This window comes from Mesoplodon densirostris, chromosome 2, assembly GCF_025265405.1.
Source record: "Mesoplodon densirostris isolate mMesDen1 chromosome 2, mMesDen1 primary haplotype, whole genome shotgun sequence".
Lineage (NCBI taxonomy): Eukaryota > Metazoa > Chordata > Mammalia > Artiodactyla > Ziphiidae > Mesoplodon > Mesoplodon densirostris.
The window spans coordinates 142,886,386-142,914,079 of NC_082662.1; the positions used below are offsets into that span (position 1 = coordinate 142,886,386).

General features: G+C 50.6%; 1 protein-coding gene across 2 annotated transcripts; it reads left to right on the forward strand.

Moving 5' to 3' along the window:
• SLC41A1 (solute carrier family 41 member 1) lies at positions 1-22,292 on the forward strand. 2 transcript variants are annotated; one of them, XM_060091040.1, is made up of 11 exons: positions 1-79; positions 2,611-3,633; positions 11,299-11,406; positions 12,535-12,606; positions 13,251-13,395; positions 13,534-13,680; positions 14,295-14,442; positions 15,278-15,357; positions 15,819-15,953; positions 16,262-16,410; positions 19,709-22,292. In XM_060091040.1, exons 2-11 carry the CDS (start codon positions 3,259-3,261, stop codon positions 19,892-19,894), a joined length of 1,545 nt encoding a protein of 514 aa, XP_059947023.1. In that variant the 5' UTR covers positions 1-79; positions 2,611-3,258; the 3' UTR covers positions 19,895-22,292. The 2 variants fall into 2 exon arrangements, with proteins under 2 accessions (XP_059947023.1, XP_059947022.1); XM_060091039.1 differs by lacking the exon at positions 1-79 and adding an exon at positions 553-925.
• The last annotated feature ends 5,402 nt before the right edge of the window (positions 22,293-27,694 follow it).

Genomic DNA, 27,694 nt, shown 5'->3' on the forward strand with positions numbered 1-27,694 from the left:
ACGCGCTTGGAAGAATGCGGAATCTGGCGGAAGCGCGAGGAGACTAGCCAGCAGGAGAGGAGCTGTGTCCAAGAAAAAGGTAGGGACGGTTCTCTCCGGGAACCAAGCGCGGGGTTTAGAGCACGGGGATGGCTGCTTGAGGCCCGGAGGTCAGAGCTGGCAGGCTCCACGGGGAGGTTTCCCAGTCTCCCCGGCTCAAGGAAACATTCAAGACGCAGGGGTAGACGTGCACAGGCGCACACGGCTTTAAAAGGCAAGAGAAGGTCCCAGCGCGGCGGGGCAGGCCCGAGGGAGGTGGCAAGGCGCCTGGAGCGGGAACCTCGGACAGCCGGCGGATGGGCGCTGGGACCCGCGAGCCAGCCTCGGGCTCCAGTCACTCCTCACACTGCGTTTTGTTGGCGCCCCGCCTCCGCGGCTCGAAGCGAAGGAAAGGGGCCAGGCCGAGTCTGAGCCCGCCCCCTCCCCCGCCCCCGATTGGCTGCTGCAGTTGTCCATCCAGAATCTATTTTTGATGGGGGGGGTGCCACCCAGTCTGCCCCAGATCACGTTTGCCCCTAGCAGCCAACCAGTCGGGCCCAAGTCCCCGGGCAAGAAGCGATTGGGGGCGAGTGAGCTCGGCCCAACGGTCCCCCGTCCGGGTCCCCCAGCCCCCGCCCGGGAGCGAGGCGGTATATCCTGCACTCCCTGACCACCTCCCCTTCGTGGAAGCGGAGCGGCGGCCTCGCAGTAACGCAGAGGCGAAATGTAGCGAGCCGGGTGTCGCGGCCGGACGCTCGCCTTGGCTGGGGGTGTGGGGGGCACGCCGGAGGCCGAGGAGGACTGCCGAGGAGGAGTGATGAGAAGAGGGGGATCCCTGCACCCCCCAAGACCACGGGTCCCTGCTGCCACAAGCCAGGCGCCCCCCTTCCTCCCCAGCGAGGGGCAGGTCAGTCCTGTTGGGTCTAGGGGGTGGGTGGCGAGGGCGGGAGACTTGGAGCGCAGCGCATTTGCTGAGTCTGAATCGGGGAGAGGCGGGAGGGCCACCCAGATACCTCTCCCTCCCGGGGTTTGGGGATATTAAGACGGTCTTTTTTGTCCCCTCCTCAGGGCATCCTGGGTCACTTTTGCTTCTTTCATCCCATGGCCTTAGGCCCATCTGAAGTCTCCGTTACTGGAAGGAGTGGGGTGAGGGACTGGCTTCTCTTCCTTCGAGCCCCCCTTTCAGGTTAGGTGACCTGCCAGGAAGACGGGAGGAGGAGGGAGGGTCAAGTTTTAGCGGACTCAGAAACTTTTCTGGCAAGGGGCAGTAGACTCTCTTGCTCAGAGGTTTCCTCCTGGATCTCTAATGAGGGTTTTTGAAAGAACCACAGGACAGTGTTTCAGGAGACTGGAAAAGGGAGTCCTGGTGACGTGAGTGACTAGAAAGAGAAAACAGTTCCCATGGGCCAGTTGCTGGAGTTTGATCCACCCTTTCCCAAACAGGAGTTGACTAATTGTGTGTGTTTGGAATACTTAAGGACCTATTCATCTTTCCTAGGAAATTCTCTTTAAATTTATTTTTTACTTGTGAGAGCTATTCTGGTTAGCTGGAATAGGGTGGAGATCAAGGCCTGGGAATTCCTTTAGGCAAGAAAAGTGGGGCCATTACAGCTAAAGAGACATGCATTTGGGAGCAAGTGCATTTTGGCTTATGCTGCTTTGCTTTTTATTTTGCTTTGTTTTATTTACTTATTTATTTGGATGGTGCTTTTGTTTTTTGTTTTTGTTTTTTAAGAATTACATTATATCCAACTCTCAATAACCCTGGGGAACAGGGTGAACCTAGAGAACTGAAATGTGTGCATAATAACCAATAGTTTTACCGTCTTTCCCTTCAAACTGAGATAACACCCTTGTCCTATCTGACAAGCTCACAAGGCCAAGAGCAGGGGGAGAGAAGTAGGAACAGAGGCCTGGATCCAAGTCAGTGTCTGAGCTTTCTGTAACACTGTTGACTCTCAAGGGCAGGAGTGGGTAGGCCTCTGGCTCTTGGCCTTGGTCTGGCAGCCTTGCCCCATTGCCCAGGAAGTCCTCCCAGTTGTTGGTTTTTGTTCCTCAGGGGCTGGGGCTTTTAGGGGTCTGGGGACCTTCACTCAGTGATCAAATTCTCCCTGCTTATTTGCCCTGTGTGGCTGTAAACAATCACTTTCTACAGCAGGGTGGCTACAGGGAGCTTGTGACTGAACTTGTAACTGACCCCACTGGGAGACCACACCTTAATAATCTTGGGTTCTTAATGGGCATTCAAGAAGGGATCTCCCCCAGGACATCCCTTCCCATCCCCGGTCGCTGAGAAGGCAATGCCAGGGTCTCCTGCGCAGCATCTTCCTAATCCCAGGCTGGCCACATCTCATTGCTGTTGACTACAGTGGTGGTCCCTGTGAGGCAGTGGGTTGCCTGTTGGGAGCATGGCAGGGGTAGTGCCCTCTGGGCATCCAGATGTCACAGGGCAGGAATGGGTGATTTAATGAAAAAAGGAAGGCAAATAGCAAACTCTTTATGCCTGCCTTGTGGGAGGATTCTCCCAGTAGGAGCCGTCCTTTGCTGTATTGTAACATTCTCTTTTTCTTGTCTTCTTTCTTCCTACATAAGGTGTTCCATACAGATTCTTGTGACTTTAAGGACCAGGCATTTGGGAAGGTGCAAGGTCTTCCCAGGAAGGAAGGACATCTCTGGAAAAAAGGAGAGAGACAGCAGACAGTGCCCTGGGACCAGCAGAGCCCGAGGAGCTGTGGGAAGCTGAAGGAGCCCAACCAGAGACAGGGGAAGGAGCCACAGCCCCAGGCCGAGGCTGCCTTCTGAAAGATCTGAACTCAAGCTACTTTAATGAAAGAAGGGCCACCTCAGAGGGCACCCCAGACTTAGCTGGGCTCTTCTACTCTGGATGCCCCTTGCTCTGAGAAGCCTGCACTGAGAACCAAAGACGTTAAGAGGCCAGAGAAGCTTCCCCCAAGCACAGCGCTGGCCAGCTGGGTCAGGCATCTGCACCCCTAGTGGCTGGCTGCAGAGTCTGGTGAGGAGTTTCTTGCTCCCCTCCAGCTCGTGGTTTCAGTGCTTGATGGGGCTGCCTGTTGGTGGATTAGTTTTTGCAGCGCCTGATAGGAGCGGAGAGCCGTGGGAAGAGGTCCCGCGGCGACCAAGCCTGGGTTCACCCCAAGACTAAGTTCTTTCCCGAGTTAGAAAGGGAGAGAAAGCAAAAAAAGAGAGAAGAGTTCCCCCTTCTCCTCCTCCCTTCCCGTCATGTCCTCTAAGCCGGAGCCGAAGGACGTCCACCAGCTGAATGGGACTGGCCCTCCTGCCTCACCCTGCCCTTCAGATGGCCCCGGGCGAGAGCCCTTGGCCGGGACCTCAGAGTTCCTGGGGCCTGATGGGGCTGGGGTAGAGGTGGTGGTGATTGAGTCTCGGGCCAACGCCAAGGGGGTTCGGGAGGAGGATGCCCTGCTGGAGAACGGGAGCCAGAGCAATGAAAGTGACGACGTCAGCACAGACCATGGCCCCGCACCACCGTCGCCGCTCAAGGAGACCTCCTTTTCCATCGGGCTGCAAGTGCTGTTTCCCTTCCTTCTGGCAGGCTTTGGGACTGTGGCTGCCGGCATGGTGCTGGACGTCGTACAGGTAGGACCTGGGGAGGGCAGCTCTTGACCCTGAGCCCGGAGCCACCTTTTCCTCCCGGGAAACCGTCTCTTGGAGCTTTTCTTCCACCTCCCTGTCAGAAGCAGCTGCTGCTTCCTGGAGTACTTTTCCCTTTGGATCATGTCCTTGGCTTCTTCTTCGTCTAGTTAGTTTCTACAGAAGCCTTGAGGAAGCTCAGTAGTCCCAGGGAGGTGGTCAGGGCAGTATTGCTTAACAGAAGCAGAATCGGTTCCAGAGCTCAGGCTTGGAAGAGGAGAGATGGAATAGGGTTGTTGCCTGCCGTCCCTCCTGGGCATTTCTGCTGAGCCCAGCTCAGTAGGAGACATTTAGATAGGTCTCCTGTTTATACTTTCTTTTCCCTTTACTTTGGGGTTTCAAGGATACCCACAGAAGAAAGCTCAGTTTCAAGTCTCCCCTTCATCCCCCTGCTGGGCAGGAATTTGTCCAGCTGCCAAGAGGGTCTCAAATTAAGTGGGAAGGTTCTTAAAAGGCATTTTGTGTTGCTTGTCTGCCTATAACCTTGGCAGGATCTTGCTGGGGAATGGGGGCGGGCACATGCTGTCTGATACATGATTTGGGGGGGGCGGTGTTGGTGTGATGAGACATAGAAGTGCTAATTATGTGACATATATGGGGACAAAATATAATCTCTCATGGAATCTCTCAGGAGGACATGGAGTTCAGCATCCCCTCCCCTTTTCCCATCCAACCCTACCAATGATGCATGTGGTAATACAGAGAGTCCTGCTGGCAAGTCTCACCATGCCCTTGTCCCAGGAAACAGGGTGTAGGTTCTAGGTGGTTCTTTCAATGGTGTCTACCTGGACCACTTTGACTTGAGTCCTTAGGAGAACACTGCACCTTCGGTTGCTAATGAGGATGGTGTTTATGTCATTCCTGCTCTCTCCCCTAACCTGTTATCTTGGGGATTGTTCCTCATGTCAGGAGCTAGGAAGGCGGGCTTTGGATTCCTCCCCCTGGTAGCTGCTCCTTCTCCTAAGGCAGTGAGTGGAGGTAATGGGAGAAGGAGAAATGAGACCAGGGTAGCAGTTCTCCACCTCTTCCATCCCTTTCCAGTGGCCTTGGTTTTCATTCTAAGAGTTTTCCAGTTCTGGTTTGGTGCCTCCAAAGGGTATAGAACCAGGATCTGGTGGTGACCTGGAAAGGGTTTGCTTTATTTCCTGGATAGTAAGAACGGTAGTGGGGAACATCTGTTGGCCTCTTCTGTGGGCCCATGAGGTAGGAACCATAACCATCTCCATTGTGTAGATAGGGAACCTGTGGCTCAGAGGGATTAGGTAACTTGTCCCTGGTCACCTGACTCAGAACCTATGCCATTAACCTCTATGGTCTTCACCGTGGCTGTGGTTCGCCAACTGGTTAAAGACTCTGGGAGGAGTCTGCTCTCTTTGTCTTTCCCCGAAGAACAAGGTAGACTGGAATCTGGAACAGCTGGAGTTACATTCTAAAATGAGCAAGAACAAAAGTTCTTAGAGGGCCCCTCCCTCCCCTCATCTCACACATTGAAAAGAGTTCTAGAGCTGGAAAAGTCTTCTGACACCTTGCCCACCTCCACCCCTCACCCATGGTCCTGAGACATTGAGAAACCCAGGTAGGGAATCTTTGGAGCCTGACCAGTGTGCCCACAGAGGGCCAACATTTGCCCTCAGTGTGGCACCTAGGCTCGCCCCAAAGCTAAGGTCCAGTTGGTATGGAAGACAATGGCTGGTTTGTCCTTGTCCCCCTTCCCCCAGCCTCCCGCCAGAGCTGGTCTGGAGCAGGCCCTGCAGATGGCTGCGGTGATATCATGGCAGGGGTGGGAGCAGAAAGATCAGGGACCACAGGGAGATTCTTATTCCATATCTAAGGGGGCGAAAGGGGCGTCTGACAATCTCGGATTCAGGAAAAGCAGGACAATTTCTAAGGATTCACACCGCATTCCCCCTTCACAAGCTAAGGTGACCTTCAGTGGGACAGAATCTGGGGCCCTAAGAGGCTGGGGCCATCAGGAGGAGCTGGCTGTAGAGTGTCCCCAGTGTCTCAGAGCATCTGAGCAGAAGGCCGTGTTGGTGCAGATGTCTCCTTGGTCCAGGGCCCCCCCCACCTTTTTTCCCCACTGCTGCAGAAGCCCCAGTCTCTTCCCCAGGCCCATTTCTCTCTCCTCTTATCTGCCCTCCTCTCCACTCAGCCTGTAGAGCCAGCCTCTGCAGTGAGATAAGGGGCTGGCGTACTGGCCAAAAGTAGGAAAAGTTTAAGTGGACTGCAGTCTGCTGCAACTTCCCCACCGTGGCTGAAAGTTCCCATAGCATTTGGGAAGGAAAGCAGGACTGGGCCCAGTGTTGGAATTGAAGGGGGTTGGGCTCTGGCAGTCTCCATGCTGCAGATGCCCTGCCCCACCTCCCGGTTTGGTCCTAGGCGGCTGCAGAGCATCTCACTCCCCTCTTCTGTCAGCCTTTTGAGGGATGGGGGTGGCAGGAGGTGGTGTGCCAACCTTCACTGGAATCCCCAGCTGTGTTAAAAACAGGTGAGACTCCCAGCTCCTTATCCTGACTCACTACTCACTTGCTTAGGATCTCAAGGAAAGGAGACACCCCCTCCCCGAAATACCTCCTCCTCTGGCTTTTCTTTCCTGCTGTGTATACGGAAGAGTCTACAAAGATGAAAGTGGATGGCAAGCATGGGCTTAGGGGAGTGGACTGGGAAAGCAGCGTTCCTCTCACGGCTGTCCTGCCCCCGTGGCTGCTGGCATTCCTGGGTAGGACACTCCGGTTCTGCACGTCCACCCCTTTTATCACACTTTATACAGCCCTCTGTACCCAGGTGCTGTCCTGAGGCCCTTCTCCTTGGACGCCTAGAGGATGTCTGCAGGTGGTGGGGGAAAGCCTCAGGTGAAGATTGGGTTTACTCTAATCTGAGCTGACCCAGTCCTCGCCCTGAAAGGTAAACTCCAGCCCAACTTGCCAGGTTCTCCCACAGCCTGGGTCCCAGAGCTGCTAGGGATCTTAGTCACTTCATGTCCTTGACTCCAGCTTTTCCAGGCTGTGACTTTCTTCCCTGCTGCTGTGTCCCTGGAGGGGAAGAAGGCTCAGGGCAGACCACTCAAAGGCAGGCAGGGGTCTGTCTTTGAGGCCAGAAGAGGTGAGGGATGGAAGAGGCAAGATGGAAGTATCAGGATGAAGTAGCAGCAGGGCCACTGAGGTGCGAGACTTAGGGTGATTGCTCTGAATTGGGATTATTTCTAAGTGTGAAGGGAGCTGTCTCATCCCTGACCCCCAAAATATCAGGGCCCAGTGAGCCCTCACTCCCCTGTATCCACGGACTGAGAAGGAAAGCGAAGAAGAGCTGCATTTCTGAGAAGCAGTGTCGATGTGTTCTGTCCCCACTTCCCGCCAAGTGCTTCCTGAAACGTGCCCTTTTCCATCCCCAGCAGAGCAGGAAGGTGTGGGTGAAGGCTTGGCTGACTGGTTTGACCTCAGGGGCAGGCACTTCCAGCCAGGATGAACAGGATGGGCCTGAATTAGGCCAAAGGAGGAAGAAGAGACACTGTCGGCCCCTGCCCATTCTACCCACTCCTCACCTCAGGGCAGCCTGCTTCCCGGGCTCTCCCAGAGCCGTGTGTGTGTGTGTGTGTGTGTGTGTGTGTGTGTGTGTGTGTGTGTACGTTTACATACATGTCAGAGGCTCCCCTGCCTGAGCTGCGTCTTTGAGAGGCTTTGGTGAGTGAAGAAAGTATGTGTGTAGGGCTGTCATTGCAGCCGCTGGTTCTCCTTTCCTGTCTGTCCCGAAACTTAAAGCTGCTAAAACCCTATCCCTTCTAGGTCCTTGTGTAGCTGGAAGGAGAGGGTGCGAGTGAGCTGGGAGACGCAGGGATTTGGGAGTATTTATAGTGGCAGCTGAAGGGGCTTAGCTGAGCTTCATACATTTTTTTTTCTTAATCGTAAAGACAAACAATATACCTTACAAACAATTCAGAAAATATTGCTGGCATGCACTTGGAGTATTTTTTTCCGTGCTCCTTCACTCTGCCAATAAGTACGCATATTTTACATACGCCTACCTGGAGATCAAAGCTTTTCACAGTCTGCGGCTTGGCAGCTGGAAGGGGCAGGTGTTATGCAGTGAGGAGGGGATACGAGGCTGGGCTCTTGAGCGGAGCTTCCAAACCACCCTTATGGGTCAGCCCCCCTTATGAGGGGCGGAGGGGGGAGCAGAGAGAATTCTTCGTCTCTGGAGCTGCGTGTCCAGTTGAGGTGAGGGAGGAGGAGGCAGAGCTGAGCAAGGCCTTGCCTGCTGGGAGCTGGCGCCCCAGAGCTATGTGCTGGCCTTGTCCAAGAGCAACAGTCCCCGAGTTCCTCCAGCGTAGACGGGGCTCACTGGGGCTGCCTTCTCTTTGGGGGCCCAGGGATGAAAAGGGATTTGCATCCCTCCTGGCTCTTCCTGTGGGTGCCTGAAAGCTCAGCAACTGTGGCTGGGGGACAGGCGGTTTCTTTCCCATCCTTAGTTTCCAGAAAGAGCCTTCCCTAAAAAAGTCCTGCGCCTTCCACCAATGAGGAGCTAGGCCAGGAGCTCAGGTACAGATACGCTCCAGCCCTAGTGAGATGAGCCCTTCCCCTGGGTCCTGGTAAGGACTCCCCCTGCCATCAACACCCCACACACACCCACAGAAAGAACTCTGACAAGAAAAGAGAGGTCCGGGCTTCCCTGGTGGCGCAGTGGTTGAGAGTCCACCTGCCGATGCAGGGGACACAGGTTCGTGCCCCGGTCCGGGAAGATCCCACATGCCGCAGAGCGGCTGGGCCCGTGAGCCATGGCTGCTGAGCCTGCGCGTCCGAAGCCTGTGCTCCGCAACGGGAGATGCCACAGCAGTGAGAGGCCCACGTACCGCAAAAAAAAAAGAAAAAGAAAAGAGAGGTCCTTGCCTTTATAAGACTCCCCAGCGTCCAGCCTCCCCTGGACTCTAACCCTGGCCTTAGCCCCCTCTGATTTCCGTGCTCCTCTTTTTTTTTTTTTTTTTTTTTAACTGTGGTAACAAACACGTAAAACTTATCATCTCAACCATTTTTAATGTATAGTTCAATGCTGTGAAGTATGTTCACATTGTTGCAAAACAGATCTCTAGAACTTTTTTATCTTGCAAAACTGAAACTCTACACCCAATAAACATTAACTTCCCTTTTCCCCCTCCTCCTAGCCCCTGGTAACCACCATGCTACTTCTATTTCTAGGAATTTGAATACTTTAGATACCTCATATAGGTGGAATCATATAATATTTGTCTTTTTGTGACTGGCTTATTTCACTTAATATAATGTCCTTAAGGTTCATCCATGTTGTTGCATGTAACAGGATTTCCTTCCTTTTAGGGCTGAATAATATTCCCTTGTATGTATAGACCATGTTTTGTTTATTCATTCATCTGTCAGTGGACACTTGGGTTGCTTCTACCTCTTGGCTATTGTGAATAATATTGCTATGAACATGGATGTGCAAATATCTCTTCGAGACCCTGCTTTAAGTTATTTTGGGTATATACCAGACGTGAGATTGCTGGATCATATAGTAGCTCTCTTCTTAATTTTTTAAGGAACCGCCATATTGTTTTCCATAGTGGTTGTACAATTTTACATTCCATCGACAGTGCACAAGTGTTCCAGTTTCTCCACATCCTCACCAACACTTGTTATTTTCTATTTTGTTTTGTTTTTTAATGGTTGCCATCCTAATGAGTATGAGGTGATATCTCATTGTGGGTTTGATTTGCAGCCTTGCTCATCATTAACTATAGTTGTCAGTGCTGGAATTGCCTTTAGGGACCATCTGATCTGGTCCCTGAAGGGTACCTTCTATAGTCAAGAGCTCAAGGCCCTTATAACTTGTCTAAGGTACCCCTGCTGGTCTCTGTGGGAGCATGTTGGGGACACAGCATGAAGCCAGCCTATCCTTGTGGTCTCTTGTGGGAGACCCAAGACTCCCAGTCCAGCGCCTTTGCTCATTAGAGTACTTTGCCTCCTGACCTTGATGCTCTGATCAGCCTACATACCTCTGTCTGGCCTCCTGACCCCTCCCCTCTCCAAACCTGGAGGCTTTCCATTCTTAAAACAGATAAAGGCACAGGGAAGGGAATCCACATTGCCCTCGGGGTAACACAGTCCCAGCCTTTTTTTGCAAGTCTTCAGTTTCAGTTGCAACTAAAGTAGCTTTCAAATAACCAATCCTGGCTCCTACATTTTTCCTTCTTAGCACTAAGGAGTGCAGTGCTCTCTGAACCTCAATTTCCTCATTTACAAAGTGGGATAAACATAGCTCCTACCTCACTGGGTCGTTGATAGGATATAATGAGAAAATGCACATAGAGCCTTAGGCTGGCACATGGTGCAGACTTAAAAGATGTTAGCTGAAGAAATAGGTAGGAGAGCCAGGCCTGATGGTCTCAGGGCTGGAATCCATGTCTCCTGACTCCCAGTCCAGTGCTCTTCCTTGCAGGGGTACACTTACCTTTCCTAACTGAGAGATTGGGGCAGGTCTGTAGGGTGAGAGAATGCAGAGGAGGAATGAAAAACCTCTTGCAGACCAACACTCTGAGGTTTGGGGGCCACGGTCTTCATACAGAGCCTGTTCTAAAGGAGAGCTGCTGTGGCTGAGGCCCAAAGCCCTTGGAGATAGCTAGAAACCAAACAAACTCTGTAATCTCCTCAACCCCAGCCCCATGGAGCCCAGTGCTCAACAGCTGAGACAACACCCCTCAAGGCTGAGGCCACAGAGAAACCAGACTGAAGACAATTTGAAGGGAGATCGCAAAGGAGTTCTGGGGTGTAAGCCAGCCCGGGGTGACTCAGCTGCGTGGGTCCCTGCCATCTTCTCCCCCAGCTCCACAAAGCAGGCAGAAGAAGCAGAGACGGGCTAGGGCCTCCTGACTGGAAGGGACCCTCTACGTCTCCCCTGTTCTGGGTGGCAGGAGGGGGGGCTTTGTTGTTTGGAGTACCATGGACTTGGTTTGCTTCCAGAGTTCCTGGGGGAAAGGCGTCTGACGTGCTCACTCCCTGCCGATTCCATTTCCTCCTCAAGCCCCTGCTCCCAGACTATCCAGTTGTAACCGAACAAGGGCTCGTGTGCCCACAGCACAGAAAGCCAAACTCTGACAGCAGGTTTGCAGCAAAGTAAGGGCTTACTGCAGGGCACCAAGCAAGGGAGTGGGAGAAGAGCCTCAGATCCACTCCCACTTGGTCTCTGAGTGAGAGGGATTTAAAGGGGAAGAACAAAGAAGCTGGGGTTAATCATCATCTTGTGACATTTCTTAATTGTACTTTTGGGACTCAGGATGCCTGCCTTTTAAGAGTCTATGGTCTGGTGGTCCATGACCCAAGGGTCTGTTAGCTCATTTTGACCTAGAGAAACAGCCTGAGTCTGTACGTTAATGATGTTATGATTGACCTCAGCAATCTTAGTCATCTGACTCTGGCTGATGGGTGTTCAGTTAACACAGAATTGAGGTCAGAAGGGACAAGAAAGGGATTAACGTTTTGGGTAAAGCCATTAATCATAACCTTGGAACAGGAACTCACTTTTAGGGGGACTCAGTTTCACATTCAACCTCGATGCCAGCCCTTTGGGGCCCTGAAATGCCTGGGTTCTGTTTTCACCTTGCAGCACTGGGAAGTCTTCCAGAAAGTGACAGAGGTCTTCATCCTGGTGCCTGCACTGCTGGGGCTTAAGGGGAACCTGGAAATGACCCTGGCATCAAGGCTTTCCACCGCAGTGAGTGTCCTGGCTGGGAGGAATGGGGCACACAGTGGACTCGGGGGCAGCACAGAGCCTGACTAGGAGATCACCACAGGCCTTTCTCAACTGTCCAGGTCTGCAGTGTGGGTCTGGGGTGGAAAGGAGTAGGGAGACCCCAGGCTGGTTGTCCTGCTCCTGGGCAGGAGCTCCCTGCCCAGAGTGGTTCCCAGGCTCGGTTTCTGGATGTCCCAGCCATCCTTGGACTCTTGCCCCACCCCCTGCTTCACAACCCGCCTCGTGACTGTTTGTGCAGCTTTGACAGGCGAGCATCATGCTGGTCCCTCCACCTGCACAGATGGGGGCCTCCTCTGATCTCCAGCCCTACTCTGCAGCTGGGCAGGAGCAGAGCCAGGCCTCCCCAGCCCCCCTCCAATCCCATTCCCTTTCCCCCATGGCAGGCTGCTCTTCTGTAAGGGAATAGATGAAGAGGGGCTGCTTATCACTCCCACCTCCCCAAACTCTTAGATCGGATCGGCCGTCATGGTTCAGAGACTGAACCAGATACAGGCCCCATGGGGTGGGAGGCAGGAAGCAGTAAAACTCAGGAGGCCAGGGGAGCCAAGTGACAGGGGTGTCCCTGCATGGCCATGAGCCTGGAGAAGGCAGCAGAGAGAAGTGGCAGCCAGCCTAGCCCTCCCCAGCTTGCCCTCCTGGCCTATTCCCATGCCGCCTCACTCCTTCCCAAACACTCCCGTGGCCTCCGTCCTGCACCAGCAGCTGACCTTTCTCCCCTAAGATGGCAAGCTGGCTTCAGAGCCAGGGAAGGATCAGGTCATTTTAACCCATGTGGGAATGAGCTGCCCAGGTGAGCAGGGCAGAGCATGGAATCGGCCTCTGCTCAGTGGCCGTCCTGAGAGGAGGGGAGAAGAGGCTGCCTTGGGAGCCCCCTTCCCAACCCCAGCCAGAGGCAGGAGCTCAAGGCTCTTTTGCTCCTTCCCTCTCACCCTAGCCCCTCGACCCTGCTTCACTTTCCCTGGGGGTCATGTCCTGGTCCCAGAGTCTTAGGTCACGTGCACTGCCTGCTGATCCAGGCAAGGTCCTAATGGATGGAGCTGCAGGCCTTTTCCAGCCTGGAGCTCCAGACCCCTGTCCTCCCTCTCCCAGGCCAACGTCGGGCACATGGACACACCCAAGGAGCTCTGGCGGATGATCACTGGGAATATGGCCCTCATCCAGGTAAGAGAGCAGGGACCAGAGACGGTGGGGCTAAGCTTCTTCCCTGGTCAGGAATTTGAAAGGCTTAAGTCAGCCCCTGCCGGCTCCTGAGTAAAGCTCCAGCATCCTGCTGAGCTGGCTTCTCCCAAAGGGACTCCAGGAGGTAACCAGGTTTCCCAGAAAACCAGCCAGGATGGGGGGGACCCCAGTATCTCCACTGTCAGTCCTTGGCTTCCAGTGGTGCAGAGGACTTGTGTCCCCACAGATCAGACTCAGGAGGAGACTCAGGAGTGCTGACGGTCCTTGACTGCTGTGGTCCCATCTCCCCATGAGGCCACACAGGTTCCGAACTGGGAGTCTTCCCCGTTGAGTCCCAGGCCTTGTGTCTGGACTGAAGTCTCAGGCTCTTTTGAACCTCCCCCAATCCCCAGAGGAACACTCATTCAGCCAGTAACATGTCCTGGGTTCCTGCAGGGTGCACTACCCAGTACTGGTGTCTGGTGTGAAACTAAATAAATAAAGACATCGTTCCAGCCTGGGAGGACTGGACAGGCCAGCCCCGCCTGCCTCCTGGGGCTGCTGAGGGCAAGAAGAGGTCTGGCTAAGTGCTCAGTGACCTCAGCTAAGACGCGCTCTGCTCTCTGAGTTACCACTCCCCTCCTCAGGTGCAGGCCACGGTGGTGGGCTTCCTGGCGTCCCTCGCAGCCGTCATCTTTGGCTGGATCCCTGACGGCCACTTCAGTATCCCACATGCCTTCCTGCTCTGTGCCAGCAGCGTGGCCACGGCCTTCATTGCCTCCCTGGTACTGGGTAAGGAAGGGAAGGGAGGGGCAGGGGCGTAGGAAGGGCTGCCCCAGAGGTGTCAACTAAACCTCCAATCTCTCTTTTTGTTGGCTGATACCCCATTATCTCTTCTTACCCTGCCTGGCCCCTCTCCTTCCTCCCCAGGCATGATCATGATTGGAGTCATCATTGGCTCTCGCAAGATTGGAATCAACCCAGACAATGTGGCCACGCCCATTGCTGCCAGCCTGGGAGACCTCATCACCTTGGCACTGCTCTCAGGCATCAGCTGGGGACTCTACCTGGAGCAGGGTGAGGCTGAGGCAATCAAGGGTGTGACCAGGGTGGACTCCTGGGTGGGATTGGGAGAGATGGTAGTGGGCTTGCACATGTGTAAGGATTTCTTGTATGTTCTTAACTATTTGGTTGGAGCACAGTTTGTAATAACTCCCTGCCTTAGAGAGATGAGGCTAAGTACTTATCTCAAATTCATGCAGGCAGCAGGAGCAGGGGTGAAAGTATTTGAGAAATATGCCTGGTGCTGTATATTCTTACTTACCTTGGAGGGGTAAGGGGGAAAGGGCAAAGGAAAGGAACTAAAGGCTGGAATCTGCTTGCAAAATGAAGAAGAGGAGGGGAGATAGGGATTTCTGGGGACTCAAAGCAAGAAACCTAGGATCTGGTCTGTGCCCCTAATAAGTTCAACGTCTGAGGAGGTTTCACCTTGGTTTCCTTATGTACAAATGGAAAAGGCTGGCCCCATCTACCTCCCGGGTTTACAGTGAGCATCAAATGAGGTAATACATTTACTGGCGTTTAGCGTGGTGTTACTGTTGATCTGTCGGGGCGTCTGCAGGCTGAGCCAAGGGGAGGCTGGGAGCAGGGAGCCGCAGTGCTCACCTCCCTCCCGTCTCTGCCTCCCTCAGATGTCTGGCAGTACATCTACCCGCTGGTGTGTGCCTTCTTCGTGGCCCTGCTCCCCGTCTGGGTGGTGCTGGCTCGACAGAGCCCAGTCACAAGGGAGGTGTTGTACTCAGGCTGGGAGCCTGTCATCATCGCCATGGCCATCAGCAGGTAGGCTCGGGCCCTTGATGCCCACCCTCACCCTCCCCTCTCCCTTCCACAAAGCCCCGGAAAGAGGAAGTGTGGCACAGACCCTAGAAATGCCTTCAACAGTGGATCAGTCACGTGTCCTTCTGGTGCAAGTGACAGAAGCCATCTGAAATGGGTTTCATTAGAAAGCAGAACACACTGGCTTAGAGAACTAAAGAGGCACAGCTGGATTCAGGGCCATAAATGATATCATTAGGGCCCCAGTATTCTCCATGTCTCCGCTCTGCTTTTCTCTGTGTTGGCCTGCAGCTTCAGGTGTGCACTTCCTTACGCTTACTAATTCCAGCAGGGATTCTTTCTCTCAACAGTTCTGCAGAATCCCATTATAGAATGTCATTGCCTGTCATCCAGTCATGTGGCTATCCCTGAACCAATCACTGTGGCCTTAGGGATGTGCTGCTCTGATTGGATGGGCCTGGGGCCTTGCCATCATTGGAGCAGTGTCACTCGAACCACAGTGACTGAGTTTGAGAGAGGTGGTTCCCTGAGGAAAAGCCCAGCACTGTTACCAGAAGGAGAAATCACACTGAGCAGGCAGAACAGCAGGCGGCTCCTCTAGCCAACTTGGGAGGTGGGTAAAGGAGACAGCTGCCTGCCCCAGCTTGCTCGGGGTGCTGCGCCAGTGTGTATGTCAGGAGCATCAGCTGGTCTGGCGAGGGGAGGCGAGGACTGGAAGGACAAGGGACTCCTGGGAGCCACCTTGCTGCCCACGTCCAGATGGACCTGTACCTCTCATCCCAGGGACCGGAACAGAAGCCTTCAGTGGTCTTTGTGTCTTGTCTTTGTGTCTGTGTAGTGTGGGAGGCCTCATCTTGGACAAGACTGTCTCAGACCCCAACTTTGCAGGGATGGCTGTCTTCACACCTGTGATTAATGGTGAGGTCTTGGCATTAGCTGCCTAGGGGAAACAAGAGGGCGGGATCAGAGGATTTGGGGGGCTTTGTATCAGTCAGGGTTCCAGGAGGCAAGAGAGTCCAGCTCAGATAGTTCACGACTTGAACTGCTACTTGAAACTGCTTACTGGAACCAGCGCATGAGCATTGGATGCCTGGGTCAACGCAGAGCTTTGGAGAGGGGCTGAGCCAGGCAGGGCCTTGTCCCCTCGGCTGTGTCTGACCACAGGTGCACACTCTGCATTGATGGAGAAGGCAGGCTCCCTGAGTCTGCAGATCCACCTGTGTCCCTTCCTGCACTCTCAGCCGTGTTAGTAGTACGTAGGACTGCCAGTGTCTTTTGTCTTCCTTCTTAGTGTCTCACTCTTTTCCTGGGGTCTGGTGAATGGATCATGCCCTCCCCACTCCCCACCCCCACGTCTCAGGTCTTATGTGTCTCCGCAGGTGTTGGGGGCAATCTGGTGGCTGTGCAGGCCAGCCGCATCTCCACCTTCCTCCACATGAACGGGATGCCAGGGGAGAACACTGGGCAAGCCCCTCGCCGCTGCCCCAGCCCTTGTACCACCTTCTTCAGTCCCGGTAATTCCAGAGTCCCCACCTCCTAGGTTCACTCCATCACTTCAGAAACAGCTGGGGCCTGCATATGTAGGTTCTCCTTCTCTGTTGGGCTGTATGTACCAGCTGTTCTGGAGGGCAGAGCCCAGGCAGGAAGGCTCTCCTTTCCTGGGACACCCTGAGGGCTGGGGACCATGGGATGGAGACATAGAGATAGTCAGCTGTCTGCTGCCCTGGAGTGTAGCGTGGTACCTCCTGACTTTGAAAGGCCTCTTGGAGCCAGTTCTCCTCCTCCCCTACTCCTCCTCACACCGTCTCACCCCTGGTTCCAGATGTGAATTCTCGCTCGGCCCGGGTCCTCTTTCTCCTCGTGGTCCCAGGACACCTGGTATTCCTCTACACCATCAGCTGTTTGCAGGGCGGGCACACCACTCTCACACTCATCTTCATCATCTTCTACATGACAGCTGCACTGCTCCAGGTACGGACTGGCAGGGGCACGGGGGCGGGGGCCAGGGCTGCCCTGCAGGGATGGGAGGGGAGGTCCAGGCTTGGCCCAGAAAGAGTCTTCCAACTCTTTCTCTGTGACTGTGTGGCCAGTAAACCCTGGACAGGGGCTCAGGAGAACAGACTGTAGTTCCAGCAAAGTCACTAACGTGCTGTGTGACTTTTGCTCAGTTGTTTTACTTCTCTGAGGCTCAGTGATACATTTGTAAATTGAGAGGAGTGGACCAGAGGTGGTGGACTTCAGGCAGGTGCCACCCCCACTAGCCTGGCCACACAGCTCCATGTGGTTCTGTTCACATGCTGGGGTTCCTTGGGAGATTTCATTTGAATAAAGGGTTTCACAGCTTGAAAACATGTCAAAACCACTGCACTAGATAATCTGTTGGATCCCATCCAGGCTTGCCATTCTGTAATACTAGGATGCTTTCTCCTGGCTTTTTATTACCTTTTTTTTCAACTTTTTGTTTTGAAATAATTATATATTCTCAAGAAGTTGCCCCCAAAAATGTAGAGAGATCCCATGTACCGATCACCCAGTTCCCTGCAGTGGTAACATCTTGCATAATTATAGCACATCAAGACCAGGAAATCAGTGTTGGTACAATGCACAAAGCTATTCACATTGCACCAGTTTTAACATGCACTCGTGTGTGTGTGTGTGTGTGTGTGTGTGTGTGTGTGTGTGTGTGGTTCTCTGCAATTCTATCACATGTACATTCATGCAACCACCACCACAGTCAAGATACAGAACAGTTCCATCACCACAAGCCTCCCTTATGCAACCCCTTTATAGCCAGACTCACCCTTAGTATCACATTTTCAATTTCTACAGATTTGCTTTTTGAATAGGTAATAACAGTCACATAGTTCAAAAAATTTGTAAGGTTCATAGTGAAAACCTCAGTGAAAAGTCTTTTCTCCCCTTTCTCCAGCCATCCAGTTCTATTCCTCACAGGCCATTGGTGTTATCTGTTTCTTTTTTTTTTTTTTTGAAGTATAGTTGATTTACAGTGTTGTGTTAGTTTCTGGTGTACAGCAAAGTGACTCAGTTTTATATATATATATATATGAATATGAATATATATATAAGAATATATATATATAAGAATATATATATTCTTTTCCATTATGGTTTATTACAAGATACTGAATATAGTTCCCTATGCTATACAATAGGACCTTGTTGTTTATCTATATCTGTTTCTTATATATCCTTCAAGTTTATTCTATATTTATGCAAGCAAACGTACATATTTTTCTTATTTTTCTCCTTTTTTTAAACACACATGTAGCACACTATACATGCTGTCCACACCCTGCTTTTTTCACTTAACAATTTATCTTAGAGATCATTCCACACCCATATGTGAAGAGCAGAACACCCTGACTTTTATGGCTGCGTTCTCTCCTGTTGTATGGACGTGCCATAGTTTCATTTAACCAGTCCCCTATTGGTAAGCCCTTATCCATAGCTCCAACCCCTCATCCCCAACTTTAGAAATGTTGTGTGTTAGGACATCTTAGCAAGGGCTGGGCCAACCACATGCAGTTTCCCCGCGGCAGTTACCCACGTTGCCACGTTCCATTGTGAGTTGGGGTGAAGCACACTCGGTGGGAAAAGGGAAGGTGTGTGTGCCGAGGGTCTGTAGCTGGAGGGTACATCCTTCCTTGGCCACGCCGGGAAGGATGAGCCCGGCTTCATTCCCCATTGTGAACACGCTGGGGGACACTCTCACCTCTGCTGTCTTCTCTAGGCTGTGCAGGGCCGGAGCATGGCTCTTGATCCCCTCTAAAGGTTCTTCCTGATCCCCTCGCTGCCCGCTCCCAGCCATGTGTCCCAGGGCCTGCTCGGGAGGCTGGAATGTGGGGACAGCTGCTGCCATTCCCTTCGTGGGATACGTCCCGAAGCCCTTCTGGCCACGCTCTTTATTTGGGATGCTTCTGCAGCTGCTGGCAAGGGTGTGAAGTTATAGGGGGCTGGCCCTCACCCAGGGCTGGGGCCAGGGCCACAGGAGTCCAAAGCAGCTGTGTGTGGGGCAAGGTGGAACGTGAAGGTGCTGGAACTGTAACCTCTGGCTTCCTTGGAGAGGAGACAGGAGAGCAACCAAGTTTGCCTAAAAATAGGTATCACTTCTGGCTTCTGGATCCCCCAGTGGCCCTGGTTCCGGCATCTGAGCCCCTCAGGGCAGAATTTGCATACCACAGTATTTACAAAGTACAGTCAGGAGTAAAACCTCCCAAATGACTGTGTTGGAGCTTTACCGTTAGAAACCGTTTCGTTCTCACACAGATGCAGTCATTTGGGGATCCCCAAATGTCAGGAATCATGCAGACTATATAAAAGATGCAGGCCAGCCCACTCCACCAGAATATTTTAGACCGGGTTCATCACCAACGTAAAAGTGCGTGTGAATCTTGTTAAAATGCAGATTCTGATTTAGGAGATCCAGCCTGAGGCCTGAGATTCTGCATTTTTCAGAAGTTCCCAGCTGTTGTTGATGCTACTGGTCCTGGGCCCACTAGCAAGGTTCTAATCTAGATCATTCTTAATTTTCTGTAGTAATGGAAGAAAAGCAAGGGCACAGATAAATCAAAGCAGCAGATAATCCAAAATGTCTTTGGAATTGGTACGCACTGTCTGCTTTGTATTTAGCCGACTTATTCTTAATTCTGTTTTGCTAGGACTAATGTTAAAATAAACTTGCATTCTCTGAGCCCACAACAGCAGAATGGGAAGGGTCAGGAGGAAGGCAGCTTGGGATAATCAACTGTTACTCAGACAGCTGTGCCGGCAGCAGCCTCAAACGCCGTCCTTATTCCACTCTGCTCTGAGGACAAATCCCTGTATGAAAAGCAAACTCCAACCCCCAGCCCCCTGCCGGGCTCCCAAAGAGGCCAACATGGCAAGAATTGGAGTGACCTGAGGATAGGATGACCCAGAATTAGAGGCAAGAGGGCTGAATTCCTGCAACCAGTAGGATGTCGATTAGGAAGCCTCTTGTTTGGTAAATTTGGGTGCTGATGTGGGAAACTCCAGGGAGTAGGGGCATCTTCCTTCCCAAAGAACTCGAATTACCCCTGTCATCTGTTCAAGGTGGTCACTGTGGGGTGAAGGAACATAGAGGGGTTGCTGGGGCGGAGAGATGAGCGGTCCCAGCTTAAGGACTGTGGATAGCCAAGCCTTGTGATGCAATGAATGGGTTGATCGCGTGGCCTCTGTCTCCCCCTGGAGAGAGGGGATGGCTGCAGGCTGGGCCCTTCTGTTTCTCCAGGTGCTGATTCTCCTGTACATCGCAGACTGGATGGTGCACTGGATGTGGGGCCGGGGCCTGGACCCGGACAACTTCTCCATCCCGTACTTGACAGCCCTGGGGGACCTGCTTGGCACTGGGCTCCTAGCACTCAGCTTCCATGTCCTCTGGCTCATTGGGGACCGAGACACAGATGTCGGGGACTAAGCCTGGTCACTCAGCCTTCTCTCCACCTCTCTGCACTTTCTGTGTGAAATTTTTTTTTGGTTTCTCTTCCCCCACCCCACCCCACTTGACACTCCCACCTCTTTCTAGGACTTCACTTTGATACCGAATTCTCATTATTTTCAATGGGAATTTTTATACATTGAGCCAAGTTTGTAGAGCAAGAATTCAGGCAGGACAGATGGACTGAGATGAATAGTACAAGTAGATTTTTGAGACAATCACCAAGTGCAATTTCATGGTGGGTGCCTCCAGGTGCAGTGGATTGGAGCAGGGGTTTCCATCTGGGATCTGGGGACATTTGGTTTAGCTTTAGCAAACTCAGCCTCTGTGAGTGGGCTCTGGTTTTGGGGGTTTGTCTTTGTTTTCTTTTTTTCTTTTCGGTTGAACAGAGGGATAAGTGTCACTCTCCCTTCCCCTCCCACACACACATACTTTTTCTAGAAATGGACCAACTTCAGAGCACTAAGCAGGAGACAGCTGCTCCTGGCCCCAAATAATCCTAGCCCTATTCTCTACCCTGCTCTCAAAAAGAATGAGGTGAACTTAAATTGTGTACATGCTCCTTACCCAATTGCCTGATAAATACCACCAACCCCTCCCTTTGATCTCTTTTCCAATTGATTGTCTCATCCAGGAAGAAATGAGCAGTGGCCTGGTCTGCCTGTTGACCCACGTCTACCCATAGTTTGCCAAGATCTACATCCTCCCTGGGCCCAGAGAACTGATTATCTCTGTTCAACCTTTCTCTCTAATTGTTTCTAAGCACGACCTTTCCCAGAGCTTGCCGGGTTGGGTTCCAAGATGAGGGACGGAGAATGGGTATGTGGAAAATGGTTAGGAGGTTGAGGGCAACCAGGGGTGTTTCACTGCTGCTGTTTCTCCTGAAGACATGATCACGTGGTCACCTTAGACCCTGTCACTTCCTGAAATCGCTCATTCTTTCATGCCATGGAGGTCAGTTTTCCTCTCTCTTGGCTTCTGCCCACATACATCATTCATTCACTCATTCATTCATTCATTCATTCAGCAAATACACAGCCTCCCCAAGAGGAGCTCTTCTGCAGGCACGGTCTGAAACATTTGTTGAGCGCTATTTATTGAGTGCCTACTATGTGTTAGGTCCTGTTTGCACAGGCCCTGACTAGCCAGCAGTAAGGGAAACACAGTTCTAACCTCGCCTCGTTCCTAGACATAAAGGCCATGTGCCCTTTTCAACCTGGCAGAGAAAGTTTCCTCGCTGTATTTCCATCTTTGTCACCGAGCCAGGTTCCGCCTCTAGATTCCACTCCTGGATCCCACTTCCGTACAACACTGACCACAGCTAGAGCCCCTGGCCCCATTGCTCAGCCACTGCTGATTTCCCTAAACTCCCCTTCCTCACCCTCCCTTCCCTCCATCTCCTCACCAGCCACCCAAAAGAGGATTCAGAACTAGAAGGCTGGATATCAACTGACTGCTTCCACTTTTCTCTGCCCAGCACAAGACTGGGAGAACGCTGGAGTCTCTGCACCTTTCCCACACGTTACCGTGAACAGATCAGGATTCTGTTGTCCACACTCACATGTACAAATCTGGGCATTTGGATGCAGGTTTTTGCTAGCCTGTTTGTCCACAGCTTTCCCTTAAGCCCTCCGCTCTGTAGCCTAAAGGGCCCATCTCCAGGGCAAGACTAGGCAGTGACCCTGACTTTTACCACTACCATGCCTCATCCCAGGAACTTGCCCTTTACCTCCAGAGACTTTCCTCTCCCTCCATTTCCACCCAGGCCACCTTCCAGAGCCTAGAACTTTAGAATTGGAATCGTAGAGGTTATCTAGCTGGGGGTGTGTCCAGCAGAGTTTATTAACACCAGCCTGGCCTTGTTCCTGCTCTTCCTCAGGCCTTCTTTCGTCTTGTCCTCCACCTCCAAACCCATTTGCACACAGACTCTTATACAGGCACCAAAACCAACTCTTCCGCCCCTGAGGCTGTGTCCCTGTGGTGTGCAGTCACCCCTGCCCCAGTCACTCACCACTTCCTCATCTCTGGAGTTCAGCCAGGCTGCCCTGGGGGATTCCGGAGTGTCCTTTGCCACAAAAGCAAGAAGGTAGGCGTGCCCCAAGCCCTGAGTGTGTGAGCAGAGGGAGGACTGTGGGGTGAGAGGGAAAGAAAGGGGACTTCATGACTTTCATGGAAGATCCATTTCTTTTCCCCCGATTGCACAAACTGCATGGACTTGTGGCCCGGCTGTGAGGAGCAACATTGGTTTACTCTTCTATCCTTAAAAAGTTACAGAACTGTGTCCTACGACAGTTATTTATAGTGACTATAACTGAATTGACAAATGTCAACGTAACTGATAAATTATATTTGGTAAAATAAAGAGGACGTTTATTTAGGTGGCTGGTGGTTCCTGTGTGTCTCATAAAAAAGCAGCTTCCACTGTTGCTTTGGGCCCCCTCTGTAGTCCCACCCCCTCCTCGCATGGAAGTGGAAAGGGGCCAGAGTGCAACAAGAAATGAAATATTTCTTAAATACAGAGATGCATGATAGAAAACATCAGCCACTTATTGAGAAGCAATCAGTGCTGCTCTGGGACATATTCCAGAAGCCTTACTCTGCCCTTGCTGTCCACACACTGACTCAGCCTCGGTTGGGGTATTGTGCAAAAGGGTGCAAGCACCTATGGGTTAAGATTCCTTCCCGCCAGAGGTTTATAATCTGCTTGGGTCAAATAATAATAGCCATTCTTTGCTGAGTAGTTGCACGTGCTTTCACTGTGCTCAACCCTGTAAACTCTTAAAATTTACAATTGACTGCAAAGGGTTTAGAGTCAGGCGTGAATTCAAATCCCAGATCTGCATTGATCTGTGTGACCTTGAGCAAACCATTTACCCTCTCTGAGCTTCAGTTTCCTCATCTGTACTAATACGTATTTCCTAGGGTTATTAAGCAACTTCAGTAAGATAATTGACGTAAAGGACTAGACACTGTGCCTGGCATACACTAAACCCCAGCATACTAGTCAACTCTGAAGTGAGGGGGAGGTGGGCCAATGACTAGACAATGTCAATACTCTGACCATAGGGGTAAACCGAGGGTGGCTGGGGAACAGGCAGACAGAAAGGACACCTAACCAAGTCTTGAGGGGCAGGGAAGTCTTAGAGGAAGCCAACAAGAATAGGAGCAGCATGCAGGAGGAGAGAACCATGCTGGAGAGGAAACAGTAAGCTAAGCAGAGAAGTGAGCCTGGTGCTTTGGGGAACTACAAATGGTTCGCATGACTGGAGTTTGGAAGGCAGGGGGTGATAACACAACCCTCTGAGACACACGTTTGTGACGAAGCAGTTTTTCTGAGATGGCAGATAGGGAAGGGCAGAATCACAGTGCAGTCCCACCCAGATCTGCCTGACTCCAAAGCCTCTGCTGGGAACCACTGCCCGAGCAGGACACGTTCCCCCAAGGATCCTTGACAATGGTATATAGCACAGAGTGCTGAGTATTACCCAGCTTGGTGATCAGCCCTTTTTTTTTTCAGCTTTGAGATATAATTGACAAAGTTGTAGTATATTTAAAGTATATAACGTGATTTAATATATGAATACATTGTGAAAGGATTCCCCGCATTGAGTTAACACATCTATCATGTCACATAATTACCCTTTTTTTTCTAGTGAAAACATTTAAGAAATCAGCCTTTTATAACGGGCCTGGACTCTGGGACTAACTCTTCAAAGCAGTAATACGCTAGTAAGGCCATTAAGGGTTAGTGGAAAGAGGATAATTGCTTGTTAATTACTATTTGTATAATATTTAATATATAGCATATTATACTCTATGATATACTTTTAAATAATAGCCTCATTTACAACTTCAATATTATCTCTCGTAACTTTGCAAAAGAGATATTATTACCATTTTACAAATGAGAAACTGAGGCCCAGAGGGCTTAAGTGTCTTGCCCAAGGTCATAGATTCACACCCAGGATTCTCTCAGCCCAGTGCCTTCCCACCATGCCTGGAGGCAGATGAAAGAGGGGGCCAAGATGTCCCTATGTAGAGAACATTAAAACGTACTGAAATGGTCAAAAATATGGTGCCTGTTATCTCAGTTTTGCCCTTGAGACACCTTGTATTGCTGCAAAATGATAATTGTCTACAGAAATAGACAATATCTTCCAGTGGACATTTAAAAACAAGCCTCCCAGGCGCCAGCCTATCCCTGATGATATTTTTGCAACATAATTACAGGCAACACCACAAACCCTGAGCTGACAGTCTCCTGAAATCCCGCTGTCTCCAGCTAAAATTCAGTAACTGAACAATGCACAGTATAGTGCTGTTTACTGCACTATATTTTATTACATTATCTAAAGATAAAATATTTTAATATGACTCCCAAGAAAATATATGGCTTGATAAAAATTTTTTTTAAAAAGCTAGTAAGAAAACCAATTGCAGGGAGTTCCCTGGTGCCCTAGTGGTTAGCATTCCCGGCTTTCACTGCTGTGGCCCGGGTTCAATCCCTGGTCGGGGAACTGAGATCCTGCAAGCTGTGCAGCGTGACCAAAAAAATCGAAAAAACAGAAACAAAATGCAGGAATGTGAGAACCGATTGGCCAGAGAGAAAAAAAATCCTAAACATAATTTGAAAGACTTTATGGCTATATTAATGTTTAGTTAGGTTGGGTTGACTAATACTGTTTAGTTATTGGTGTTTTCTTTTAAAAATTAAATGAAAATAATCCCAAATAAGTAAATACTATGTCATATTCAGAGCATAGTATAAGTTCCTTATTTTGAACATACTAGAACAAATTTCTTATTTTGAACATTACAGAAATTATTTTCTCTTAGCTCCTATCAAAGAAATGTTGAGCAAGTAGATAGAAAACCTTGCTTTAAGGGAGCTCCAAATTGTGACCTGCCTGGGACACCCACATGTTTATCCGTCCTTGACTCTACACAGACTGTCACATGTGTGACTTCCAAGTACCTTACCTAAGTTGTTGGCTACCTCACAGATTACTCAGAAATCAAGTATGTATCTGGTTTTTAGGAGTTAGAAATCTGTGGGAAAAGTAACTAAGTCAAATATGAAATATTAACTAAGACTACCAGACCAAATATCAAACCAGCCTTCGATACAGGTTCAGGAAGGTGCAGAGGAGAGATGTCACCATTGCCTGAGGTATTCTCAGGGGACCCAATCCCAAGCCTGGAACCCAGCCACTGATCTTCTCCCTTGGGACTCCCATGCTATGGAGGACAGAACAGCACGTCACGTGCCCACCTAGGCTTCTACATTCTCTATCTTTTGCTTTGCTTAGCATCCAGGTTATCAGGGTCAAAGATGGTGGCCAGAATCCTCTGGGATACCCCAGGGCATCACTAGAATTCTCCTACTCCTCCAGTGAGGCACAACTACCAGCTGCCTCCTCCAATCAAGGCAGATTCTTATTTTTTGAGCTCAATAAGTAAGAGTCATCATGTCCACTTTGGGAATGAGGCAAGTCTTGGAAAACATGCTGAGGATGCTATACTCTTCTTCTGAGAAGTCACCTTACTTTCCTCACACAGCTCAATTTTAAATATAATAAACAAGCACAAGCTTTAGAGGTAGACATAGGTTTGAATCCCAGCTATCTCAGCTCTTTTGATCCCCAGTTGTCCCTTCTGTAGAATGGGACAGCAATGCCTTCTCTGTGGGGGCTGTTGAGCACACAGTAGTTTCCATAAACAGAAGCTTTTATTATTATTATACAATGTTGATTAAAAAGAGAAGAGAAATACTCAGAATATAGAGTTTGGGATGATATGAAGGAACTAGTGAATTGAGAAGTTAATAGACCCGGACCCACCCTGGATTCTGCTCATTTGTGCCGTGGGTGCAGTTGAAGTTGGACAAAGTTGTGCAGTGTGGTGGACCAGCCAGGTTCCTAGGTCTCTGCTGGGTAAGTGCACTGTGACCCTGACCCGGCTTCATCTTCAGTGGCCCGAAAACTCAATCCCATCCAGAAGGCATCTCAGGGAGGCTGACTTAGGCCCACAGACTCACAGAGGCCTGTGCATAAGACCAGATGGTCAGTGGGCCTGACACACATGTAAGCCTGATCAGCACATTCCCTCCCTGGAAGGAAGCTACCCAGGAAAAAGGTGATCAGAAGGTACTCAGAGAGTTGGGAATCTTAACAGAGGAGTTTGTTTTATAACTTGAAAATATAATGGTGTCAGGCCTTGTTAGTCAGCTGCAGAGTCTCCACAATAGGGACACCTGACAGCCAGCCAGATATTCCCTTAAGACCAAGGTGTCTGCCAGACAGAAGCCAGAGATGTGTAGCCACTCTTCTCCTCTCATTGTCTCCTTTCTTTACTTCTAAGACTGACCAACTTCCCTTCAGATCAACACATTTCTTCTTTAGATACGTTCATACTCCAATCAATCTAGTCTTCTGCCTAGGAACCTCTCATTACATGTTGATTTTAGAGTTTAACACAGTATTTCCAAGTTCTTGGTGGAGGGGTGGGGGGTGGTCAGTGGGTAACTAAGGGTGGCCTATGGGTACACTAGTCTCTGCCTTGCTCCCCTCTTACAGAGTTGAAAGGTCATAGAAAATTAGAATCATCTGTGTTAGAAGGGAATGCCTTCATTATATACATGCGACTTTCTCAGTAACACGTTGACAGTTGGGGCCACACACTCAGCTCTTTAAACCAAAAATTCTCCTCTACCCCTTTTCCTATCTTCTTTCCCTGGTTTTATTTGGGGTGGATGGGAGGGTATCCATGGAGGAAGGCAAATGTGGCAACAAAAGCAGTAAAAACTAGGGTATAATGTTTTCCCTGGATACTCCCAGGCTCAAAGCTAGCTGCAGACTCTTGGGTACAAGCCCGCAGAGGAGTGATTGACACATTGCCCTTTGAGCCCACCAGCCTCTCTCTAGAGGGTTTCCTAGGGCACCTTGCTGCGGAAACTTCTGGTTGAATGCTTAGCTGGGTCACAGGCATTCCTGTGCTTCTGCTTCCTGTGCCCAAAGCAATCACCAAAAAGTTATGCTTACTTAAGTGCATCTGGAGTTTGGGGCTTAGGGACAGCTGCAGCCTCATGGCCTGACCCTTCTCTGGGTCCATCCCTCTCATCCGTGCTCCTGGGCCACTTGCTGTATCACTTCAGTCTCCATTTCATGTTACAAAGCATTTTTCCACTTTCTTCCTAGCACAGGGGTGGAGGCTATGGAGATTATATAAACTTTCTCTTCTTTTTTTTTGTTTTTGCCACGCAATGCAGCTTGCAGGATCTCTTAGTTCCCCAACCAGGGACTGAACACAGGCCACAGCAGTGAGAGTGCCAAGTCCTAACCACTGGATCACCAGGGAATTCCCTAAACTCTTTCGCTTCTATTTGAAGTCAAGCTCCCAAGTTCTTAGGCGATTTCCTAGTGCTGGGTCACTTCTTTAATAAATATTTATTGAAATCATATTGTAGTCATCACCAACCTGAAATTAGTGATGTAATAAGCTATACACCACATCTTTTAGGTAGGGCTCTTGCCAAAAACGTCTTTCCAGAATCTAATCTTGAGAAAACAATCAGACAACCCAGACTCTCTACAATACAACTCTTTAAAAAGAAAGTCAGTGTTATGAAAAGCAAAAAAAAAAAAAGGCAAGGGATTACTGTAGATTAAAGCTGTCCAATAGAACTGTCAGTGATAAGGAAAACAGTCCATGTCTGAGTTGTTCAATGTAGTAGCCACTATTACATGTGGCAACTGAGCACATGAAATGTGGCCAGTGTGA